General features: G+C 35.2%; 1 protein-coding gene across 7 annotated transcripts in view; it reads right to left on the minus strand.

Annotated features, from left to right (window-relative positions):
- The window catches only part of TTLL7 (tubulin tyrosine ligase like 7), a 153399-nt gene that overhangs the window by 70665 nt on the left and 55665 nt on the right, over positions 1-27069 (minus strand). For 6 of the 7 annotated variants that reach the window (XR_012034920.1, XM_072834239.1, XM_072834238.1 and 3 more), the window contains 8 exons: positions 26257-26452; positions 25921-26052; positions 21380-21501; positions 20466-20533; positions 18071-18229; positions 12945-13161; positions 7934-8098; positions 3066-3224 (listed from right to left, as the gene is read on the minus strand). Coding sequence is in view for 6 of the 7 variants with exons in the window: in XM_072834239.1 (XP_072690340.1) it covers positions 3066-3224; positions 7934-8098; positions 12945-13161; positions 18071-18229; positions 20466-20533; positions 21380-21501; positions 25921-26052; positions 26257-26281 (1047 nt within the window). In the remaining variant the exon portion in view is untranslated. The remainder of the gene's footprint in view (positions 1-3065; positions 3225-7933; positions 8099-12944; positions 13162-18070; positions 18230-20465; positions 20534-21379; positions 21502-25920; positions 26053-26256; positions 26453-27069) is intronic. The other variant, XM_072834242.1, reaches the window with a different exon arrangement.

The raw sequence follows: 27069 nt of genomic DNA on the forward strand, positions 1-27069 counted from the left end.
TTTCAATTCACATCTTGGATTTTTCAAAAGTTTTATGAGAAAGTAAAAACTAGAGACAGAAGAAACTCTGAAAATCAAGGTTCCATTCAGTCAAAATCCTACTTTGGGGTGCCTGGGTGACCCAGTTGGTTAAGTGTTCGACTCTTGTCTTTTGCTCCGGTTGTGATCTCAGGGTTGTGAGATCGATCCCAGCATTGGACACCTCTCTCTCACAAATAAATTAATCTTTAGGGCAGCCCTGGTGGCCCAAAGGTTTGGTGCCACCTTTGGCCCGGGTTGTGATCCTGGAGACCCAGGATCAAGTCCCACGTCAGCCTCCCTGCATGGAGCCTGCTTCTCCCTCTGCCAGTGTCTGCCCCTCTCTCTGTCTCCCATGAATAAATAAATAAAATCTTTTAAAAAATTAATCTTTAAAAAAAAATTCTACTCTGTGATGTGGATGGCTTCTTTGGTTCTCATTTCCTACCCCAATTCTAGAACGAACAAAGTTCAGTAGATGTTAGAGTCTTAAAGTTCAGTAGCTTGTAAATGCATGCAAAAATTGCAAACTATTAGAAAGCAAATTAAATTAATAAATACTATTTATTGACCAACCAAATCATAGTTTTACTATCAAAACAAGGGCAATCATTTCATGCACATATCAAAGTATCCATAATAGATTCTATGCTCCCTAATTAGCGCTGTTCTCTCTGCGTAATTTCTTCCCACCCCAACCCCATCTCTCCCAACCTCCAGTCCCCACCACACCTTCTATAGCCTTAAACACTCTGCTCAGGCGTTCCCTCCTCTGCAAAGATTTTAAATTGTGAAATACACACCTGTACACAGGGAGATTAATCACCCTATTTGTTCCCTACTTATCCTTGTAACTATTACCATGAGACATATCTGAGTCCCCACTCGGCCAGGATAAATATTCTGTCTTTTTGTATCTCCACCCCCGACACAATGACTTATTGAAATTAATCCAAGTGTAATTAAAGTATTAGCAGTATATTCATACCCTACCCAATTTCCATATTTTTCCCCAAAAAAATGTTTCTGTGCTTGAAAATTTCTGCAATTTTGCTACTATGAATCATTACCTGCAATTATTCCAGTTAACTAAAAGTTATCATATTCTCAGATGCACCTTCTATCTTATTCCACTTGATGGTGCCAAAAGGTTTTTAACAACATATGTTAGAACCACTACAATTGCAGCTGGGAGAAAACACAAAGAAGCAAGATCTAAATAAGATTCTTTTAATTGTTTTAATATAACAAATGTTCATTATCCATAGTTATTGCTTACTGTAAAGTTTTTGTAATGGTTCTGACTGATCTGGAAAAATGATGAAGTAATGAATCAAAAATGAAAATATGTTAATGCAAACAGTGCTGTCTAGCTTTTGATTATTGTCGGGTTTTTAAATGGTTACTGATCTGGACGTGATGATGAAGAGGAGAGTAGAGTATGAAGAAATATTAATGTAAACAATGTTTTGAGCCTTTAAAAAAAATACAGAATCCAACCACTCAGTCAATTCCGATTTACCAAGCTCATACAAAGCTCCAGTTAGACAAATGCTTTAAACACTAGTTATCCATAGTCATTATTCCCTGCTATAGTTTCAATTCCACTTCATGCATGTGCCTTCACTTCTTCCCCACCCCATCAAAGATAAAAGGCAAGTAGCAGGAGCAGGAAAAAAAAAAATAAAGTTAAAAAACAGGAAGGGGTAATTGCAGACAAAGAAGGAAACCTAAGGAAGAAAATGTCACGCCTTAGTAAGGTACAGAGTCAAATGCTTTCATATCTAAGTAATGAAGGAAGCAAAATTATAAGCAAAATTCCTTACATTTATCTTATTTCTAGGACCCACGCAAGAGCAAACTTTGAACATCTGATGTCTGTATTTGACTGGAAATAGAATATACTTTCCTGGCACATAGGAAATTGAACATATACACACATACACACACACACACACACACACACACACAAAACCATGAGCCCTCAAATTGGGAAAGTGTTCTTTCCTAAAAATATATTTTGAGTGTCTTGATTATCTATCACTTATTCAATTTGCTTTTTCAAGTTACAGATGGAACTTCCAACTTCAAAATCATTAACAAAAAAATAATCAGCTTAAAATGAAAGGTACTTGTTGATTGGACCCTCTATAGTAATATGTTCCATAATGTAACTAATCTAGTAAACACGAGTGTTTGGGTATGTGATATTTTGCTGATAAAGTTTCCTAAACACAGTGTTCTGTGCCAACGCACTCCATGACTCCAGATCAGGGGTTGGAGAGGGAACTACTGAATGGGATAGTACTGGATCACAAGACTTCTAAGTTTTCTTCTGGATGTAACATAAATATGACTGGAAGGGAAGGTACAAAAATCTTGAACAGAGACTATTTTTATTTTTTCCTTATATCATTTCTTTATTTCCCTAATAGTAAATGATAATGAGAGAAAAGTAATGATGACTCTGACCATACCAGAAGCTGGCAGCAAACCCAAAAGCACACAGTTAACAGTCTGGACATGAGAGGAGCCCCAGGCATATTATATGGCCTTAAGGAGAATCCATGCCAGCTGGGGTATGAGGTACTGAATACTGATTAATGAACCAATCGGAGCCTCTCTCTTCTTGGAGAGTTTGAATGGGGAACCCAATGAAGACAAGGAGGCTGTGGTCCTGAAGCCCAGGCACCCACACAGAGGAAAGACAACATCCAGAAGTCATGAAGTGGTAGAGGCCGTGAGGCTGGGAAAATAGTGGAGAAAGTAGATAACAAATCAGTAAAAGCAGATTCACACATATATTCAAAAGTCCTGGCTTAGAAATTCAATCGATCTTAGTTTGGGAAAAGTAATATCAAACACATATCCGTCAATTCCTGGAAATGTTCTATTCTTTGAATTTTTGTTTTCTTCCTCCCACATGCTCCATTCAGGCCTCTTTCTGTTCAGTTCATGAGTCAACTATGCCAAGTACACATTGAAAAAACATTTGCGTTCATGCACAAGAACAGTAGTAACTTCTCTTTCTTAAAGAAATGCCTTACCTCCAGAAGCCATGGCTTTAGTTTTCTGTCCAACAAAATATCAAATCCCAGGACTTCGAAACAGACACTTTCACTTCCTGGAGGTTGGCCAGGTCTGCACATTCGATAGGCATGCAGGACATGAGGTTCTGCTACAATCAAAGTCTTTACAACCAATTCCTGCACGTATAGTGATTTAAAAAATAAAAAAAAAAAAAGGTAAAAATGCCTTACTTTTTTTGTGTCTTGTTTACATATATGGAAATAAGGCCTGGACTTACAAACCAGCACCCTGGCCAAGTTCACAAAGCTCTATGGCATGTGGCCCCTGCCGCTGCTCTGATTCCGTTTCATGCAACTCTTACCCTGCTCATTACATTCCAGCCATGCTTGCCTGCTTAGGGCCCCTGGCATTAACTGTTCCCTCTTTCTGGAACACTGTTCCCTATACTCCCACACCTGGCCTTGACATTCAGAAAGGCCTTCTGTGACCCTAGAGTCAAAGGTAGCCACTGTCATCTCTTACTGCACCACTTCACGCAGAGTAGAATCAGCTGATCTTTCTCGTTTTGTTAGAGCCATGTCCTTGCCAACACTAGTGCCTGCCATTTAGTAGATGCTCAAAAATACTTGTGAACAAATAAGTAAAATAAAATGTGGCTTCTGTCTGTTAAATAAAGAAGGCTAGGATCATATGCTAGCCTTCTCAGAAACCATACAGAAAGGTTTAGGAGTGGCAGGGGAAAAAAATTCTAAGGAGAGTAAAGCACTCTCCTTACAACAAACAACATAGACAAAAGCTGTAAGGGCAGGAGGGACAGAACCTAGGAGAGGTGGGCTTCTGTGTGTGGTGATGATTTTGCAATTCACAAGGTTTATCTGAGATGAGAGTCCTGCTGACTACAGAAATAGCTGTCCACAACTGCTGGGAGGACACACAATACTACTAGAGTGAGTTACTAATGCTAACAAAACAAAGAGTTTATTGAAGTTTAAGAACAAGCTATGGATTGTGGAAAAACTGCTTGCTGGGGTTTTTTCTTAGAATATATTGTCTTTTTAAGTCCCTCTCTACAGGTACAGGCGATATAGCATGGCAGGTAAGAACTCGCCTCCAACGTCAAGCTTTCCGGGTTCATCCCTGGTTTGCTACTTGCTATATGTACAACCTCAGTCACGTTGCTTAAACTTTGTGAGTCCTACTTTTCCCAAAGGTAAAGTGGAAATAGTAATAACATCTACTGCAAAAGACTGATGTAAGACAAAATGAGACTCCATGTAAAGCTCTTGGCACAGTGTCTAGAACAGAGTAAACCTTCAGCGTTAACTACTACCATTGTTATAGTTTTCAACCATTCCTCCAGAACACTACCTCATACGTCAAGTCAAAGACAAAACATTCCACTACATGATGGGAGCAATAGTCACTACATGGGAGAAAAAAATGGGACACAGAAATTAATTCTGCTGTCACCCAGAATCCCCACCCAGATCATATTTGGGGTATCAGAGATGCCATGAAAGGTTATCCTCAGAACATTTTAATAAAAATAAAAAACTGATGGTAATACTAAAGTATATAAAGATAAAAAGACCAAAAACCACTTCATGTAAGTCTTTCAATACATTAGTGAAGCCACGGGAGAATAAGAAAAAAAAGAAAGTTAAAACTTTGGCTAATAAGTGTCTGCATGAAACACCACAGGCAGGATGGGGAGAGTGAATATTAATAGACCCTGAATTATAAATCTGTGTTTATTCTACATAAAACACACATTTGTAAGGAATGCAAGGCAAGACTGCAGGTATATTTGAAAATCAGCGATGATAGAACCAAACACAAATCAAATTCCACTAATGCTTTTGAGAATGTCCAGCATAGTGTCATTGCTTTGAAATATGATTTGTAGATTTGTACCTAAAATATATAAAAAGCACTCAGTAAGGATGGTTTTATGAGTGATTATAATTGTAATCACCATGGCTTGATTTTCTATTGATTTCTTATTCGTTCTTGATCTGCACAAAATACATATCTCTGTGCTATACAGGGGGTACTATAAGTTAGTTTTCATAAATAGTTACTTTTTAGATAAATTACCCCTCCCAAGAAAGGTCATTAGAAAAAAAAATTTTTTTGGGGGGGGGTAGTCTTAAGTTAAATTCATGAACTTTGTAAACTGTGACATTAAGAGAAAAATTTACTGATTGCCTTCTCAAACTCTTCCCTTTTTATATATTATTTCATTAACTCATGCTAAGCATATACCTTTATATATAATTCTTAATAAAAGTAAATATAATTATAAAATATGTGCTTGGAAAGTTAATAAGTTTATTAAGTATTAAATAATTGCTTATTTGTAGATTGTTACTATACATTCTAACTAATGTAGGCAAGAATAATACAAAATTTACCCATTTATAGAAGAGATCATAAATGTTTCAGAGCTTAATAGATGCACATTGGCCATATTCCAGCTATATATGAAAATTATACTTTAGGCTCTAAAAGAAAGGTTCCTTTCCCTACCCTCTTATTTATATTAGTCTTACTTCTATACCTTCTATCTAATTTAATTATGTAGAGGAAGTACCACTTAAAACCAATTTTTCTCTCTGATTAATTTTCTCTACACATTCTTCACCAAGGCAGCTCAATAAATTCCACCTTTTCACAAGGACTTACTTCTCCAAAGAAGTGAAAACCCACATGGAAGTGAAAAATTGCGTAAAGAAAAAGGAATATCACATAGCATATAAAACTTTCTTGTTCTCACTGAGATCAAATGATCTGTTCATTAAATCATCAGGTATCATCATAAATGATCTCCCATCAACAAGCTACTGCCTCAAAATAACAAATTTCACCCTTTTGATGCATCTAACTTGCTATATAATAAATTATCATTATTAAATATTTTTATTATTAAATATTAACATTATTAAAATATTTTTTAAATTTCTGCAAAATAGGCATTGGTAGTAAATAAGTAGATAAACACAGCATTATCATAATCAAATTTCTTATTTGGATGTATTTAGACTATCAGGAAGATAGAATAGAAAGTTAACAGGTTGGTGGGTCTCTAACAAAATCCAGCTGACAAACATTTTTGCTGGAACCCCTGAATTTCTAAAAAGTTTTGAATATGCTGCCAACATTTATTTATAAATCAAGAGACTTAGAGCTTCCACTGACAAATTAGAAGAATGAATCACACTAGACCCAAAATACCATGTGGCACCAAAAGGCTGGTGCTGAATAGTATCCACCTCCTTCAGATGTCTTACACTCTTCAAATTACCACAGTTCCCAGCACACGCTATTTACTTCTATCCAGACCATTTCACTCCTTTTTACTTGTCTGACACCCAACAGTCTCTGGATTTACATTCTGTGATATATAGAAAATAAGGTGTAAAAAATGTCAACCAACAAAACAACAAAGAGATAAATATAATAATGCTAGCTTTTCTGATTTTCCCGAAAGAACCAAATTCAGCTATGAACTTTCATGTCCTTTTTCATGGTAGATTTATTTAAATTATATCGTATTTGCTCCCAAAGGAAAGCTAAATCATATTTCATAGTCTATCATATTAAGTCCTCTTCTAACTTTGAATACCATTGTGATACTTCTGTTAAGATTAATAAACAGTCAGTTTCACCTAGGTTACCTCCTCAGATCTGCTTCCTTTTCTCTCTTTACACATATCATTTGCAATGTCATCCACTGCCATGGCTTTAATTATCAGTTACATCCCAAATGTACACTTTTAACTGACTACTTAATCTTTTTTACCTGAGAAAACATTTCAAGTTCAATAAGTCTCTGTTAGAACTCATTGTCATAGCCTCATAATCTTTTAAAAATTTAGTCCAGGCATCAAAACCTCCAGGCAGCCCTCCTCTTATTCTCGCCCACAGAAAGCCACCATATGTGGTCTTCCTCTACAGTCCCACAGAATCCAATGCATGCCTCTGTTGTTGTACATGCTAAATTACATTTTATTAACAATTTTTGTGTGGGTCTTTCCTACCAAACTCTAAGTTTTTTGAGGAACTGTATCTTCTAAATATTCAGATTATTAGCCAGAAACAAGCCTATACTACGGGTTCAGTAAGTGTTTACTGAATGACTGGATGAAATGAATGAACAGAACTCTTTCCCTTCACTTATAAAACTAAGCTCTACCTCTTTTCAAAATAAGTTCCTTTCTACTCTATTTCAAATAAAGCCACATCCTTCTCCCTATAATTCCTCCTTAAAACTGCAGAGGAACATTTGAATGCTTCTCCCTGATTTCTTGGACATTGAGTTAACCTCAAAGTTGACCTGTCATCTCTTCTACTGTGGTTCATTTTGGGCCATTCTTTTCACTTAAACTTCCTCTAGGTGCCTTCCTCTACCTACTCTTGGTCTATACTCGAACCCATCCTATACCCATTTTTCAGACTTATCCTTTAAATTCATAGGCTTTGGCCTTATTACTCTCCTTTCTGAAAATCTGGAAGGAATGAATCCTTACTGCTTACACCAAGTTAAGCTTTGATCTTTCGGACCTAAAATTTTGCCTTCATATATTGTCTCAGCCACAAATCCCCAGAGAATTCCCAAAAATACCATCCATGCCAACCCCAGCCACTTATCACTCTTCTTGTACATCTACGCCTTTACTTATGCTTTGTTTGCACCTAGAACTCCCTCTCCCCCATCCCTAGCAGTAAAAATACTGCTTATCAAGATCTGTTACAATTCCCACTTCCTTCATGAAAATGTTTTATCTGCCCAATCTAATGTAATCTCTTCTTCATTTAAAATGCTGATGATCCTTTAAATTAACCTGAGGAAAGAGTTATAATTGTGAAAATGGCATAATCTTACTGAAATATCACTCCAAAACTTAGCAACATCATGTTGATTTGCTTGTAGGAATTCTGTAAACCACTTGATGGAACGTTTGCTGCCTTTATTTTCAGTCTCATCCCTTTCAAAACGCTCATTGTGCTTGTTCACAGAGTAGTTTGTTAGATGCATGTATAACTGGGTCTGTAACAAGTAAGAACCAAAGTTGTTATCACCTATGAGACTCTAGAACTGTGAGGTTTCACAGAATAAGGGAACCAAGGATGAAAGACAATTTTAAGCATAAAATATATAGATCAACAATTTCAGGATGATTTAGGTAATTTTCAAATTAAATGGAATGGCACATTTCCAATAAAAGAATTATAAATGTAGTCATCTACAAGGTTACTTTACATATTATTCAAAAATATATCTACCATAAATAGTATTAAAATAATAATAATAAATAATTACATGAAAATGTGAAATTATACACTGCTAAGTAAGAAAAATGCTGTTTTTGTTAATTTGTTTTTAATGTTTTTAGTCACAGTTCTCACCCAAACTTGTTTTGGAAAGAGAATTTTCTGAGAGAACATTCTATGTTTTTTTCAAAGAAAAATAAAAAATGAAATCTCAAGTAAGTAGTATAAACTAAAAGGCAGGCCTACCAAACACAACCTCTGCCTTCCCATAGGGGCTGGGAAGCCACTTGAACTCATTCAAGAGACAGAGTGCACTTAGAATCAGCAGACAGAAGCACCACCCGATGCTGTGGAGTCATTAACAGTAATCATTAACAGTAAATTTACAGTATTCCTTTTAGGAGCTATTATGCCTTACTCTCTTTACATTCTTACATTTGTTGATACTGTTATCCTCAACTAAGCTTGAAAAAGAATCCAAAATTTAAAACCTCTCAGTATTGTCAACTAATACACATCTAATGGTTCCATATCAACCTAGCATAAACATTCATCAAATCTATCTATCCTACCCTCATGATTCTACTCCCAGAAATTACTTTGGATAGCAATGTTGCATCACAACGAATATATACTTCATGTACATTATCATTATCTTGGTTAAGATACAAATAGCCAAGTATATTTGTATCATATTTTATCTTCACCGCAATTAGCTTAGATCTACAGTAACATTTGAAGCAAATGTGCAGAACTGATCATTTGAGCTACATGTTGTTTACTAACCCAAGTGCTCATAACTAATTAAGAATTTATTTTTTCATTCACTAAACAGTATTTAAGGCGTACCTATTTACTACCTGCAGGAACTGGTACTGGGCACTGTAAATACAAAATAAGCAAGACAGACATAGTCCCTAACCTAACAAAACTTAGAAAAAGCTTTAAATTAAGTGATATTTTAAAAGAAAGAGCATAAATCTTCTGCTTGTCTAATCATAACTGCTTGATTTGAAGAAAAAGGAAAGGAATCAAACCATAGCCCATAGCATTTCCTATATAATGCTAAAATATAAATCATTTTTCAATTTTAAAAAAGGTTGGAAAGTTTTTGAGGGGCTCTCCATTTGGCAATAATTTCTTAAAATAAAGAATAACAACAATGATAAAAACTATAGCTATCCTAGTGAAAAAATGAGTAAGAAATGGAACTGTGCATTTTTCTTAAAACAGTATCTTTGTAAGTAGGATTGGAAATTCCAGTTTCACATCTACTTCAACAAAAATCTTCTAAGCAATTCATTGCCAGTTGGACATTGGCCATAAGGAGTGAAGATAGCTATAAACCAAATAGCAACCTGCAGGGAATGAGAAGGATATAACTATTCTCTACTCTTTTTTTTTTTTTTTTTTTTTTAGCATGTAGGTTCAATACAATGAATTGGGATATACAAAACTTTTGAAGAACTGGCCGACTGCTAAACTGTTAGCAAAAAATAAATGGTTATTATATTTCAATGCCTGAAATTCTGTGTCTTATGATCTCCATACGTGTAGTTTACCAATATTTAATTCTTATAAACATACACAACTCTTCATAAAATACATGTTCACTATTTTAAAAATTGGAAACAGGAAGAAACAAATATGTAAGAGTATGCAATCCAAAAACAAACCAATGAGAACATTTTGATTTATTTTTTCCAGCCATTTTTTAAGCTTACTTTCTACATAATTGTGATCACACTTTAGATAAAATATTTTGTATTTCATTTTTTTTTTTTTCGTATCTTAATCTAGGAATTTGATTGTGAAGTCAAAAAAGGTGAACGTTGAAATTTTAGAGATATATTGGGACACCTGGGTGGCTCAGCAGTTGAGCGTCTGCCTTTGGCTCAGGGCATGATCCCGGAGTTCTGGGACCAAGTCCCACATCGGGCTCCCTGCGTGGAGCCTGCTTCTCTCTCTGCCTGTGTCTCTGCCTCTCTCTGGGTCTTTTATGAATAAATAAATAAAATCTTTTTTAAAAAAAGAAAATTTAAAGATATATAAGGAACATTGACACTTACACAGGAGAAGATAATTCTTTGTACATGTGAGCCAAAGCCACAAGATTACATGATTCAAAAGCACTTGGCAAAGTGAGACACAGAGGCTACATTTCCTGACTTCCAAACTTTCCTTATGATTTCCTTATGAATGTGCTTAAGCAAATCACATACATATAATTTAAGATATTAAGATAAATCACTTTACCATCTAAATGAGCTTCCAAATCTTACTCTTTGCTATATCTTCCCTTACTCTTTTCTCTCAAAACATGACTATCTGCATTAGAATATATTATAACCCATTCTTACCCCACCAGTTATTTTAATTATAATTTAAGAGCTGACAAGTCTCAAATTAGGCCTATAGTTTGGTTCTCTCGTGAACTCCAGACCTACGCTATACACCCAAATACTTATAGCATAGCTCCATTTGGAGGCTGCTCAGGCATGTCAACCAAGCACACCAGCTTTCTGCAAGCCCTTGTATTTCCTGTCACGGTGAATAATTCCCCATCCACCCAACTGCCCATGCCAAAATTCTTGAGTTTTATCCTTCATTTCTCTCTCCCATTTCCTCTTCTGCAGATCCAACCTGTCAGTATATTACAGCAATATTATCCATGTTATCATAGATATATCTTAAATCTAAGTTCTTATTCTTAGGCTAGCCCTACTGCTATTACTGCAGATAAGGCCATCTTTCTTCCCACATGTGGTTAGACTAGAAAATACCTTCTCCCTTACCCTCACCTCTCCATCCATCTACATCTACATCCATCTCTCACATTCCCCACACTACAGACCAGATGACCTTTTTAAGACAAAAATCACATTCCTCCTTTCCTTCTCTTTTTCCAGGCTCTTCCTCCTCATCTCTGAACACCCACCCTTCATAGTCTGTATTTAGCCATATTGAACATGACTGCTTTCTCCAAACACACCATACCATGAGCCATTTTTCTCTATGGACTACCCTACCCACCCTACCCTTCCCTCAAACTGGCTAATCCTTTATTATTCATATTTTGCTTCATAAACTCCTTCTTTAAACTTTATCTCCAGCTGGGTTAGATGTCCTTGCTATGCACTGCCATAGCACCCTCAGTGTCTTAGACCATTACACTTACCATCAGGTATTATAATTGCTTATTTTATTTTCTGCCTCCCCACTAGACTGTTGCTTTTGAGAGGTCAAGCACTGTATCTGTTGGTCACTGTTTTTCCAAAACCAGCAAAATGCCTAGAATGCAGTAGAGTTCAAATATTACTTGGTGGCTGGATATATTCACACTTTATGACCTTTAAAGAGATTATTCTTTTATCTTCCTTTCCAGTAAAAACTTTGACAGTTCCCTTATTCTTCCCTTGCCAGACTTACAACATTTTTCAATTAATTTAACATATAGCAATGCTTATGATCAGTCATTATGTAATTTTTAAAATATGAGCACTTTTTGTGCAGTTAGCTATGCACATAACATTGGAGGAGAAAAATAACCAGGCTTTTGACAAAATGGGAAACAATACTTAATTAACTATAATTTTTACTACAATTAGGAGGTCCAAAAATAGGGTCGAGGTTAACTAAACTTTTATTATATATAATAAATTGAAGTTTTTTACTTTCATGATAAATTATGATAATAAAGTGTTACAGTTTGACCTTCATAAACCATAAACTTCAGTTATGACTTTCATCCATGAATATATGGCTGCACAAATGAAATCTTAATGGAAAAATATCTATAGAGCAGCACCTGAGTGGCTCAGTGGTTGAGTGTCTGCCTATGGCTCAGGTTGTGATCCTGGGGTCCTGGGATCGAGTGCCGCATCAGGCGCCCCACTGGGAGCCTGCTTCTCCCTCTGTCTATATTTCTGCCTCTCTCTGTGTCTCTCATGAGTAAATAAATAAAATCTTTTTTTAAAAAGTTCAATTTAATAGATTTTAAAAAGCACACTGAAACTGCCAATTTATGTCTTTAAATTTGGTCAATGTAAATTTACCATCTTTTCTTTTGTGAAAACAAAAATTAATAACTCTACTTTCTGATGGCTCTTGCTTTCTCTGTTTCATATACTTTCTCCCACACCCTACATGTTAAACCATACCTTTATATAAAGCTTGCTCAAATACTCAAATGAGAAGCTGAACACAAACTATCCCTATATTCAACTCCATGATACTTTGTCCTTCTCAATGAGACACTTATTTATATTTCTAAGTAAGTCATTTCTATTCAGGATCACAGCATACTCATATGCACTCTGAAATCCATTTCTATAAGGGCCACTGTATACACATGTACATGTCATTTCTATACAGGGCCACTACATACACGTGTGCTTTGATCCTTGTGCTCACAGCGCCCTGCTAGAGGAGACATTTTTTTTTCTAATTTTCACAAAGCTGTCTATAAACTAGAAGCAGTCTTGTTTATGTACACAATTCCTGAGTATAAAAACTTGAGAAGAGCTACTTTGATTCATATAATCTTTACACACAATGCATGCTTTAAAAAGTACAAGTTGAACAAATGAATAAAGCCATCAATTCTGTCTGGTATCACTTACCAAATTAGACTCATTAGGTGGAATGTATTTCTCTGTTCCCATTCGCACAAGCCCATCATGGTACAGAAATATTTTCAGTGGATCACACGATGTTACCAGAATATAAATTCGTAAGTCAAACTTGTAGCCTTCCATTAGGAAAGGCTTTTCAATGTATTCTTGAACAATCAAATGATCCTGAGATGGAAGTTTGTCACCATTTCTTATCAAAGAAATTCTAAGTTTAAAAAAAAAAGAGAATTAAAAGAATAATTTGATAGGGGGTCAAGATGTTAACAAAATTACAGACAATACTCAAGAGGAAAATGGTGCAGTAGGGAACTCCAAAGTCTGTCCCTCCACAAAAGCAATGAACAGCCAAAAAGTTATCAGAATCAACTTTTTTGGAAACCTCAAAACTGACCAAAAGCTTGTAACAACCAAGTAACAATCAAAAAAAAAAAAAAGAGAGAGAGAGAGAGAGGAAAAATAAAAAGCCAAATCTATGTAAAAGAGCTTTGTGGCATTTTAACTTATTTTGGTCCCATCCCCCAACCTCAACTCAGCAATGGCCTTGAACACAGCCCATGTTCCCAGTACAGGTACTGGTTCTGGAGGGAACAGAATAGACCTTATTCTTGTGGTAGTTTTGTTGTTATTATTGTTGTTTTACCTGCCTGGTGGCTTCCTGAAGAAACTCAAAGGACTTGCTTTTACCTTGCCTAAGTAGGAACTCTCCTAGTGTTGAGGCAGCTGCTTGAAGGGGTTGCAGGCATTATTGAAAACATTTAAAGACAAATGAATTAGTTCCTGCTGCCTATGGCAACCAATAAAGGTTGGGGAAAACAATATATTAACTAAAAATATTGAGAAGAAAGATTGAAGTATGAGAATCTTTGGAGGAATAAGAGTTTTGAAAACCTCTTATTTTTGGGAATCTAGAATGCCATGTGCATACCCAAGGCTAAGTGCATGCTCAGGAAAGACCTGTAAGTCCCTAAGCTCTTATCTCTGGCCAACCAACAGGCTCTGCACAAGGAGGAAATGAAGACTAAAGCTGAGTTTTAAATTGCCTAGTTAAGTGTTGATGGCTTGTTCCAACACACTCATATACCCCATCTGCAAGGACTGGGAGTTTTGATTTGGGGAAAGTTTTTTTTCTTCATTTGTTTTGATTGCAAATATTTGAAGAAATCTCTGTCCACTTACTAGCTGAGCACTGACCCAACAGAACAGTAATTTCAGTGCCACACAACAAAAAATACAGACTCCACAAAATTATTTCAGAAAGATCACTAACCAAATAAGCAACCATAATAAGCAGCAAAAAAAAAAAAAAAAAAAAAAAAAAACCTTGTAGAAGGGGGAAATCTGATTTTCAGAGTTGCTACATTATAACATTCAAAATGTCTAGTTTTCAACAAAAAAAATTATGTATCATACAAAGAGAAAAGATAGTATGGCCCATACACAAGAAAATTACCAATTAATAGAAAGACAGACACTGGGCTTACTAGAAAATCAACTATTTAGATCAACTGTTTTAAATTTGTTCAAAGGGATGCCTGGGTGGCGCAGTGGTAGAGCATCTGCCTTTGGCTCAGGGCATGATCCCAGAGTCCCAGGACCGAGTCCTGAATCGGGCTGTGTGTTTCTCATGAATAAATTAATAAAATCTTTTTAAAAAATTAAATAAATTTGTTCAAAGAATTAAAGGAAACCATATGCAGAGAACTGAAGGAAACCATAAGAATGGTATCTCACGAAATAGAGAATATCAATAGAGATATAGCTGGGGTTTTTTTTTTGTTTTTTTGTTTGTTTGTTTGTTTGTTTGTTTGTTAAAAAGAGTGGAGGGACCCAAACTGAAATTCTGGAGTTAAAAAACACAGTAATTAAATAAAAATTCAATAGAGAGGCTAAACAGAAGATACAGGAAGTCAGGGGGAAAAATCAGTTAACTTGAAGGTAGGTCAATTGAAACGTCTCAGGAACAGAAAGAAAAAAGGATGAAGAAAAATGTACAGAGCTTAAGAGTGTTATGGAACACCATCAAGAATACCAACACACACACATTGGGAATCTCAAAAGGAGAAGAGAGAACGGAACAGAAAAAATATTTGAAGAATTAATGGCTGAAAACTTCCTAATTTGATGAAAACTATTAACTACATCTAAATACATCTAGGGCAGCCGGGGTGGCTCGGTGGGTTAGCACCACCTTCAGCCCAGGGCGTGATCCTGGAGATCAGGGATCAAGTCCCACATCAGGCTCCCTGCATGCAGCCTGCTTCTCCCTCTGCCTGTGTCTCTACCTCTTTCTCTCTCTCTCTCTCTCCCTCTCATAAATAAATAAAATCTTAAAAAAAATAAATACATCTAAAGAACTCAGTGAACTCCAAATAGGATAAACTGAAAGAGATCCACAGTAAGGCATATTATAATAAAACTGTCAAAAGCCAAGACAGAGAGAATCTTGAAACCAAGACTAAATCTTCTTATTACACTTAAGGATCCTCAATAAAATAAATATCTGATTTCTCATCAGAAACAATGGAGACCAAAGGCAGTGAGATGATATATACAAGGTGCTGACAGAAAGACAGAGAAAAACAAAAACAACAACAACAAAAAACGACTGTTAACCAACAATTCCATATCTAGCAAAAGTATTCAAAATCGAAAAAGGAATTAAGACATTCCCATATAGGGCAGCCCGGGTGGCTCAGCGGTTTAGCGCCGCCTTCGGCCCAGGGTGTGATCCTGGAGACCCGGGATCGAGTCCCACGTCGGGCTCCCTGCCTGGAGCCTGCTTCTCCCTCTGCCTGTGTCTCTGCCTCTCTTTCTCTCTGCGTCTCTCATAAATAAATAAATAAAAATCTTTAAAAAAAAAATCCTTAAAAAAAAAAGACATTCCCATATAAAAACTGAGAGTTTGTTGCTAGTATAGTTGGCCTATAAGAAATGCTAAAAAGAATTCTTCTGACTAAAATGAAAGGACACTAGACAGTAACTCAAATCCACATAAAGAAATAAAAAACACTGGTAAAGGTGACTACATAAGTAAATATGAAAGTCACTATTAATGTAGTTTAGATTTATAACTATTCTTTTTTCCTATATTATTTAAAATGCAACTGCATTCAACAATAATAAATCTATGTTGATGGGCACACAGTTTATGAAAATGTAATTTGTGACAATCATAATATAAAAAAGGACAGAGCTATATAGAGGCAAAGTGAGGTCTTTTTTGGTTTTGTTTTCGTTTTACTATTGAAGCTAAGTTGATATTAATCTAAATAAAACTGTTATAAATCAAAGTGTTAGTTATAATACCAGGGAAACCACTTAAAAAAAAACCCTCCCATAGAGATTCAAAGGGGGTACATGCAACCTGATGTTTATAGCAGCATTATCAACAATAGCCACTATGGAAAGAGCCCAAGTGTCCACTGACTGATGAATGGATAATGAAGATGTGGTCGACATACACAATGGAATATTACTCAGCCATCAAAAAGAATGAAATCTTGCCATTTGCAGCAACGTGGATGGAGCTAGAAATGTATTATGCTAAGCGAAATAAGTCAGTCAGAGAAAGATAAATACCATATGATTTCATTCATGCGTGGAATTTAGGAAACAAAACAGATGAATGTGTGGGAAGGGAAAAAAGAGAGAAGGAGAGGGGGGAAGCTAACAATAAGACTCAACAATAGAGAATAAACAGAGGATTGATGGAGGGACGTGGGTGGGGAATGAACTAACTGACGATGGTATTATGGAGGGCACTTGTTATGATGAACAGTGGGTATTATAGGTCAGTGATAAGTCAATAAATTCTATTCCTAAAAAAATAATAAAAATAATAAAAAATTTTAAAAACTCAAAAATATATAGTAAAATAAATGACAAAATTAAAATGGCACACAAGAAAATATCTATTTAATACACAAGAGAGTAGAAAAGGAGGAATTGAAGAATGTTAACTATACTAAGACATAGAAAACAAATAGCAAAATGGCTGAAATCTTTCCTTATCAATAATTACATTGAGTACATTAACTCTCCAACTAAGACAAGCCTTGCAGAATGTATAAAAAAAAAACCATGATCCAATCACACACTGTCTACAAGAGATTCACTTTAGATTCAAAGATTCAAATAAGTTGAAAGTGATCAAATGGAAAAGATACTCCATACTAAAGGTAACCAAAAGAGAACTGGAGTGATTATACTAGTACTAGACAAAACAGCCTTTAAGACAAAAATTGTTATAAGAGACAAGGAAGAACAATATATAATGATAAAATGATAAATCAAAATGTTAAAATAATATGTTTTTATTAAAAGCAGCCTCAAAAAAGTACATTGTAGAAAACATTAGAAAGCAAAAGGACATATGAATATTAAGTTGTATAATCAGCTAACATGTCTAGTTTGTGGTACTTTAGCTTAAAACGTGTTTTAGTGATATTCAATTCAAATACTGTGGCTCCATAAGAAAAAAGCTTATTCGTAAAGCAAAGAGGATACTTATTTTGCTTTAAATTTCTAGCTTCTCCAAGTCAATTTAGCTCTACTATATCAACTGAACTTTACCATCCAAGCTTACTCTAAAATTATTATAAATGCAAATTTTGGGTGCCTGGGTGACTCAGTCAATTGAAGTGTCTTCCTTTGGCTCAGGTCATAATTCCAGGGTCCTGGGATCATGTCTTGTATTAGGCCCCCTGGTAAGCAGGGAGTCTTCTCCCCCTCCCTCTGCCTCTCCTCACTGCTCATTCTCTCTTTCTCTGCCTCTCCCACTCTCTCTCTCTCAATTTCTCTCTTGAATTAATAAAATATTTAAAAAACAAAATAAATGGAAATTTTCTGCTTAAGGAAAAATTAGAAAACATCTTTTTTCTCTTATTTTATTGTCTCCAATTATCAGTCTTTCAACTGATTTAATTTTTAAATTTAATTCATTAAGCCTGTGGAACAACGTAAAAGGGCTCAATAAATATTTAGTTCCAAAAAAGCAACAGAGACCCATTTTATTTTTTTTTCATAATAAACCATGAGTGAAGGCTCACATTTATTCTTTTCCCCCAGTTTTTTTTTTTTAAAGCTTTTATACATTCTAGGTGAAAAATACCTACCCATGACCCATTGCACCATTAGCTGGTTTTACTATAAAAGTTTTCTGCTTTCTTTTTTTCTTCAATTCTTTCATATAGTTCTGGAACTGTGTATATTCAGCAGGGAATATCCATGTTCGAGGAACAAAGGTATAATCCAAAGGCCGGGACTTGATCATTCTGTAAATTAGAGATAATATGAAAAGTAATTTCTATTCAAACTTTTCTAAACTTTCTTTCTCTATGCTGCTGACATTTACTACAGAGATTTTAATTCCCACCATTTCTTCATTTATTGATTCATTCAACAAATGTCTATAAAGCACCTATTTTGTGCTAGACATTATTCTGGACATTGAGGATACATCAGTGAAAAAAACAGACAAGATTCTCTGTTCTCTGTACTAATTCATATATTGATAGATCATTCATTTGAATACATACTTTATTACTAAGCACTGGGATATAAAGACAAATTAATATGGTTTCTACCATAAGGAATTTATATATAGGCTATTAAATACAATGTGGTTAGTGCAATGAAGACATACATGGCAAGTTAACATATGGAAATAGTCATTAACTCTGCCTATGGGATGAGAAGGTGGGTAGCAGAAAATGGTTCACTGCCAGGTGCCATTCATATTGCTCCTTTAAAAATGATTTTGAGTCCTCTGGGCCACCCATAAGGAACAGCTTTGATCATCTTTTACTCCACTGTTTTTGAAGTTCAACTACTTTTCTGAGAAAACCATGTGAAGCCTCTGAGTATACTAAGTCTTGTTTTGTTTGTTTGAAACACATGTTCAAAACTTTGCAGAAGTAATTCCCTTTCCTCTGAAGTCCATTCTTCCTATAATCCCTGTTACTAAATTGTCCCACCTACACAATCTCCTAAGCCAGAAACCTAGCAGTCATCTTGGACACTTCTTTGATTCTTATATCACAGCAGCTTTCCATTCCTGTCAATTCTGGTTTTTTCCTATTTTCCATATGTATTTTCTCTTCCCCATTCCCACTATCTCTCCTTTCATTTATCAGATGTTGACAATCACCTCCTTCAGGGCTTCCTCCCTCCTTTCTACCTTCTTTGAATCCATTATCTACAGGCCCACCAAGATTTTGTAAAACATATCTTTTCTTAAACCCATTAAAAAACATGTCATTTCTCTCAGGATAGACAGAAATATTTCCTGAGTAGTTAAAGAGGTTAAAGAATCAATAATTAAATGATTGAATAAAACACAGTAACATGGCATATGCAGCCTGACCTTCATATTTATCTGCAGCATCATCTGAGGCTGAGCCTCCTGACACCTTATAAAACCACAGAAACTGCTTAGAAGTTCCTGAAACATGTTGATTTAAGTCTCCATATAGTTTCTCCCATTGTTGTCTTTGCCTAGTCTCCTTGCCTCCTTCTCACAGGGTGAACTCCTACTATACACTTTTCAATATCAATTTTGCATTTGAATTCTCCAAAAAACCTCTCCTAGAAATGACGTCTGTTATTATCTTTGTCACTGCCATACATTGACTCTCCCCTAACATACTACCATCAAACTGTATTATATGTATCACTCTTTCTCCCTTAATAAAAATTGATTTGTAGGCAGAGACTAGGCCTTATTTATCTTGTTTACTTGCTAGCAGTCTCTACTCTATAGTAGACACACAAAAAATATTTGTTGAGTGAGTGGGTGTATAAGCTTTCACAGGATGCACACAAATATTTGATTACATGCCAGTTTGCTAACCTTTCTCTGTTTGAGTTGTCTTTTTTAAAAACTTTCTCAAATTATCACTCAACTTCCTTAAACTAAAAAAAAATTAATCAACAGAATATAAATCATGAAAAAATTCTGCAGTTCATTTGGTATAATACTTGAGAGCCTTCAAACAGTTTTTCCCATAAAAGCAGACTGTTACTCCAAATAGTCTCAGAAATAAATATATGTACATGTATATCCTTGGGTGGAGATATATACATGTGTCTATGTGTACGTGTGTACACATATGCACCTACTATTGTGCCTGGCACATATTAGATGCTCAATAACATACAGATGCTCAATAACCACTGTATGAATACACACACACACACACACGTATACAGTGTATTATGTTGCTAAACTGCAGTAAAAAGAAGCCTGAGATTCTGGAGACCAGGATTCTGCTCCAGCTCTGCTATTAACTATTTGTTTGACTTGTGCAAGATACTCACTTCTCTGATTCTCAGTTACCTCCTCTACAAAGTGAAGGAAGACCAGGGAACCTCTAAGACCTGCTATCGTGAAAATTCTATCTCTTCCATCAAAATATTATTTCAAATCAATGTAACCTGGTGAAAGATGCACTATAATATTCAAAACAAACTTTGAAAAGGTCTTCTCTATTATAAGAAAATGAAGATTACTTAGTCATATTTCTTGCTAAGAAATCCTTTCTACAGATCTCCCCCATTCCTGGAAAATGGTTGATCCTCTGGAAAATAAAAAGGTAAACATTAATATTCTCATGGACTTAATGAAAACATTCATTTATACTACAATAGAGTTACATCCATCCTGCGAGTTTAATGTTTTTTTTAAGAACTGATTGTTATTAATGTAAAATAGTTAAAATTAAATGACCTCTAATGACTTTATAGAATTAAAGAATCTACAATAAGCAAAGAATAAAATTGCAAATTTTTTAAGAAATCAGACAGTGTTTACACAGATATTAAAGTTACAATTTTCTGTATTGAATAACTGGTAATTCAAGTTCCAAATTATTTCTAGTATTTCAAAGTCACTATATTCATACAGATAAGAATTGTAGAAATATTGACGAAAATAGCCTTGTTTGTTCCCTATTGTATTGTCAATTCTGTATTACACTCTATGCTAACAAACTATACAAAATGTTGACTATCTACAATTCTGTGTATTTGGCTTTTCAGTTTGATGTCTATTTTTTTAATATGTTTGCTTGACATTCTAAAAATAAAAGAATGAAGTCAAATTACACATAGCAGACATTACAAAGTATTTCCACTTCCTGATACCTCTGTGCAATGTATTCCACATCACTTGTAATGCAAAGCACCCATGTGGGAAAAGTTTTCTCCTATTAATTCTTCCTTAAAGATGGAAAGAGGTTAAAAGATTGGAAGGAATTCAGGCTTTTATGCAAACAGTAAAACTGGACAGCAAAAAACAGGCTATGAGGCTATGTAGGTAGGTTAGAAATGAAATTTAATGTCAACACATTAAGAACCCTAAGTAAAATTATAATGGAATTCATATACTCTCCTGAAACCAATAATTGGTCATGATTAATCCCCACCTGGTAATTTTGCAGCTCTGCAATCTTCTCCTGCTGAACCGCAGAATCACACCATATAAGGTTACTTGTTTCATCCTCATCTGGAGTTTTCATAAATCCCATTTCATCTATTACTAAGCGAACTGCAAGTAAATGATGAAATTAAGTGAAAATTAAAATACTTCTGAAATATATTCGTTGTGGAAACATTTTTTGATATATGCAAATTTTATCTCACAGTATTTCATTTGCAAAATATCCATTAGTTATAGCATACCCTTATTTTTAGTAACGACAATTTTTCTAGGGCCAAATTATACTCACAGTAACTGAGAACTGTTTTTAGATTGCACTCAAAATCTTTGGTTTCAACCCTCTGAGATTTAGCGGGTACACAATACTGCTAAAGAGTTCAGTGACTATTCATGGCACAGTGAAAACATACACACAGCTGAGACAACACCTCTACTCAGGAAAATGTACTTCATGGCTTTTTTTGTGACCTTGGGCTAGGTACAAAAGGGAAAAGGTAAAAATAGTTCCTGATCATTAGACCCATCCTATACTTTCAACCTCCCCAGATCAAATTATTTTTAGCAGTTAAAATCAAGTCAGCTGGGTTAATTCAGGATATGGAATAATGAAGTAGAATTCACAGTAGAGATCTGGAAACTGGCCTCCTATCTGCTTCTAACCCTTTAATCCTATTGAAAAAAAATTTATGCACAGAGGAAAGTTTGTTTTTTAGTACAAACTATTCATATGCTCCTCTCTGATTTGGATATCACAATTAACATACTAACATTATTCTTCTAATGAATTTCAAGTTTAGAATAAGGATAAGCAAAATATTTAGGATAAATTTGAGTTCCAACAGAATTCTGAGTCTTAATAGAAAGGTGTAATTATATAGCAGCACTTCAATATTTTTATTTGTAAATGTTTTCCTTTTACTGTGTATCTTATGTATGAGGGGAAATGGTAAAAGGGGATCAATTGTCTAAATTTACTTGGCTCAAGTATAAAACTGATAAGCAGACAGACACCTGTTGGTCTCAAGTCCTAGAGATTCTTGATTGCTTTTTGGCCAACGAGAAAGAAAGGACTTTTTATGCAATGGTTCAGAGCACAAGCACAAAAGAAGAGAATAGTGATGATCTTGGGGCAGAGGAGGAATGCTGAGCTGAAGTTGCAGTTGTCCATGAGAGCCATGGGGCTGTTCTGAAGGTCCAGGTGACAAGGTACAAAGCAAGAGTTGGGATAAGGGATGTTCTCTTGTCTGCCCCAGACTACCATGAAGCTTTGATGACTTGAAGGCTCGGGACCTGCTGTGCACCCAGGCCTAACAGGAAGGGCAAGGGCAATAACCACAAAGCCTGGGAGACTCCTTTAACTCACTCCTAAGCAGAAAAAAAATAATAAAGCCAGAATAGCAGCTTAAGAGCAGACCTGTCCCTGATTGCAGGGGAGACATTGTTTGGGGCTGCTCAGAAATAACTGAGACGACCTTACAGAGAGAAATGGAACCGGTGGCAGTTACAGACGGAGGGAGTATAATGAGCTACTAAAAAGTGGTTATGACTATACACATGAACCAGTGAGGCTGGGACCATTCAGGTTACATAATAGTGGGAAAGATCCATTCTTTCCTTAGATTCACAAAACCAAATCTGTAAGGTTAGTCATATATAAATCCCTTTTATTATGAAATTCAGAGCTTGGAGAACTAAGTTGAACTTCAAAGGAAAATACAATACCGGGTATTAAAATGTCACTTTTCTCAGGTAAGCTATTTAGTCAAATTTTTATTTGAACTGAAATTTTAGAAATCAATTGGAATCTTTTAAGGATATCATCCTCCACTGCATGGAAAAGAAATCGCTTTAACGCATCAGTTCCAAACAGAAAGCTGATGACAGCTAAAGCCTAACTCTACGCCTTTAAATGCTAATATTTTAGGAGCTCTCTTTTAAAAGGGGGTGAAATAATAGCCTCTGTACTGAATTTCTACCAAACCAAATGCCCTATTGGTAAAATAGTGATAACCATATAAACTATTTTCTCACATTTCCCTTTACATACTTACATATCCCCTTCTCCAATCCTTCTTGTCTCCGTTTAATAAAAATTACCAAAAATACATTCCTCACAATTTGTCCTGTGATCTTTGGCCTTGACCCATAGAGCTTTCAGAGGCTGCTCAGGAATTTTAAAAATAGGAATCCATGAAACTCTCTGAATTTTAGATACAGAAGGTACATTTATGTTTCTCATTTCAAATTTCAATTCATATTTTATTTAAGCAGCATGACACAGTAAATAGAAAACTGAATTTGGAACCAAATGAATTTGGGTTCAAGTTCCACTTTTGCCATCTGTGTGAACTTGGGTAAGTTGCTCACTCTCACTGGGCTTGTTTCTTTAACTCTACTATAAAGGATGTATAGAGAACTGGGTGTTATAGGCAACTGATAAATCATTGAACACTACATCTGAAACTAAGCATGTTGGATAATTATATTTAAATTTTAAAAAACCCATGTGGAATTTCATAATGTATTAATTATAGAACTACTGAGAGAATGCACTTCATTATTCCACAACATGTCTTCATAAGAAATTTCTCCCAAGACTCAGGAATACAGAAGTCATATCTCCTTTGAATGATCAGTATGATTTTATCTTCTGCATTCTATAACTGATTATTTTTAAATATTTGCTTTGGTTGCCAGGAAGCTCTGAGTCAAATCTATGTCCATCTCCAACTATAGAGACTCTCACGGAATGTATTTTGTATCCTTATCAGCCACAAGATTCGTCTTATTTTGCTCTTTATTTTTCCATGTTTATTTTCTTATGACTATTAGCCACTTCCAATTCACTATTAGAATGAGGAAAGGCAGGAGAATGGAAGGAAGGGAGTAATGCAGCCTATTTTAGAGGGTTTCTGGAAGAATTAAATGAAGTAATGCATGTGGAAATGTTTGGTCAATGGTTATAAAAACATGACTATTAAAACTACAGCAAAGTATTCTACATGAGGGAAACAGGCAACACCTAGGGCAAAAACACAGGTGTCCTAACTATGGCTTGAGTGTATTTCCATTATATAATTCAAACTGTTAAGAAAGCAGTAAGAAGTAAGCTGTTGTATATCACTAGCTTAAATAAGGGAAAAGCAAGGAAGCACTTCCTCCCTGACACATGGCCAATTCTCCCTTTCCCTCCCCTCCTTTGTATTCTCCCAACAGTCCCTGATCCAAGGACTGAGTAAGAAATTCTCTTAAACCCTGAGCAGGCTCAGCAAGGAGGTAGGAGTCAGTATAAAGAATGCTAAGGCAACTTCAGCCCTGGGAAAGTGAGAGGGAATTGCACTTAGACCCTCTCCTGTAGATCAGGTTCCTGATGAACCCCACCGGAATCTTAAAAGTAAGTAAGAGGATAAATTAGCACCACTCATCAGTCACTTTAACAGTGGTCACCTTATTCTTGTTTCTAGAAAACATGCTGCAAATAAACCCTGAATCTTGCCATCTCACCCTCCCATGCTAACCTGTTTCAAGTCCCTGCCTCTAAGGACCATTTGTTGAAACACAGTATCAGGAACCTCAATTGCAGTGAAATATTCCACTGATTGCTCAAGAACTTTGGTGAATTACTGTAAATGGAAATGAGACTCTTAAAGACTAATAAGGGTAAGAATAATTAACATCCTTGAAGTTCATATGATTTTCCTTAACTCTTTTAATGCAAAATGGCTAAGAGGAAGATTGGTTGAGTACTTCTGGTATTTGTTAAAGAGTTCTGCAATGGTGGGCAAAAATATCTTTAAAAAAAAAAAGATTTTATTTATTATTCATGAGAGACACAGAGAGAGAGAGAGGCACAGAAACAGGCAAAAGGAGAATCAGACTCCATGAAGGGATCCTGATGTGGGACTCGATCCCAGGACTCCAGGATCACACCGTGGGCCGAAGGCAGGTGCTAAACTGCTGAGCCACCCAGGGAACCTCCTGGGCAAATGTATCTTAATTTAAAACAATTATTCTTCTTATCTATTCTGTATACAACAGAGAATACATAAAACTGAAATTTCATTAATAAAAAAGCAACAGCATCATCAAAACGATTTCTTAAAACAGAGACAAATGTTTTTTTAAATGTGTTTTTAATGTTTTTAAATCAGGTTCTCATTGTTTAATAAAAATCTCAAATTTTGTACTTTTTATTTTTATTTTTTTAATTCAGTACTTTTTAAATTTTACATCTAATACTTTAATCTATTTAATGTTTATTTCATACTTGATTTAAAAACTAAGTATTAATCAAAACCACATATATTTAATACCATCCCATTAATAGCTACAGCTTTTCATTTACATTGATGTTCTACTTGATTAATAACATGTTAAATATCTCATAAAAAGGAACATTTCATAGAAGGCATTTAAAAATCAATTACACAAAAGATAATTATCTCCCTGAATTTCTACATTGTTTTCAACATCAAATCAATTTTTCCAACAATTATGAAAACCTTATGAGATCCTTAGAAGACCTACCAATTTCAAACTTTGTTCCAGCAACATTTGCTGTGATGGTTCCCTTCTTTTTCTTCTTTCTGACTTTCCTTTTCATTGTGCTTTGATAAGGCAATTCTGTATTCAGATCCAGGGGAGAAGGTCCCTGAATAACTTTAAAAGAAATGTAAACCAACCAAACATCATTAAAATAACAAAAATTCCATAGCAGAGAACACAAATGCCCCCCCAAAAAAGGTAAAACTGTAAATTCTAGTTCTTTGAGTCCTCAATTAATTTTTAATTCTTAGAAAAAATTCTCAGTGATGATCTATAATATATTCATGTTTTGTAATGTGATCACATCAATCTGCTTACCTCTTTCTTGAGGCAAAGATGGCATTATTGCCTGTGCCTGTTACAATGTGTGCTGTTGTACCAAGCTTTCAGGAAATCTGGAAGGCCTGCATTAGTCTAAGTAGGATATGGCTCCAAATCACTGAAGGTTCCTATCATATTATCTTGATGGAATCCTCAGATTTCAGGGCACTGAAGTTCTGGGATGAGAAAGTACCTGTAGGGATTTTAAAACAAAGTCATTTAGAAAAGGACTTTTATGGAATTTTTCTGTTCTTTTTAAAAGTCAAGTGAGGGCAAAGTTAATCAACAAATGTTTGTCAATTTTATTAAACCTTATGAAAAATGCCAAGTGATAGTTCCCTGTCCTAAAAAGTGCACAGTCTGGAAGGTTTTATTTAAGTTATACCATATTTACACACAATAAATAACATGCCATACAAAAACAATAATAATAACCACATTCACTACCATCTATTGAACACTTACTATTGCTCCCTATTGTAGTCACTTAAGCCACTTAATCTTCCAACAAAACCATGAGGTAGAAGCTTTTATCCCTCTCTTCAGTTAAGTAAATTGATCTCAAAAAGGACAGATCTTTACACAAAGCATGACAAAGTGGAGATTAAAATTAACATCTCTCTGATGTCAATGGCAGTGCCCTTAACTATGAACCCACACAACTTTCAACCCAAGGTCTGAAACTTAGGGGCAGCATTACTTTTAATATGAAACAATGTGTCAGGACAGACATCACATACCAACAGAATACAGAGAAAAGGGATTCCTCATTAAGGAAGAGGGGCAGTGGTTGATGGGGAGGAAGGTGAC

The sequence above is a fragment of the Canis lupus genome, chromosome 8 (assembly GCF_048164855.1).
Source record: "Canis lupus baileyi chromosome 8, mCanLup2.hap1, whole genome shotgun sequence".
NCBI lineage: Eukaryota > Metazoa > Chordata > Mammalia > Carnivora > Canidae > Canis > Canis lupus.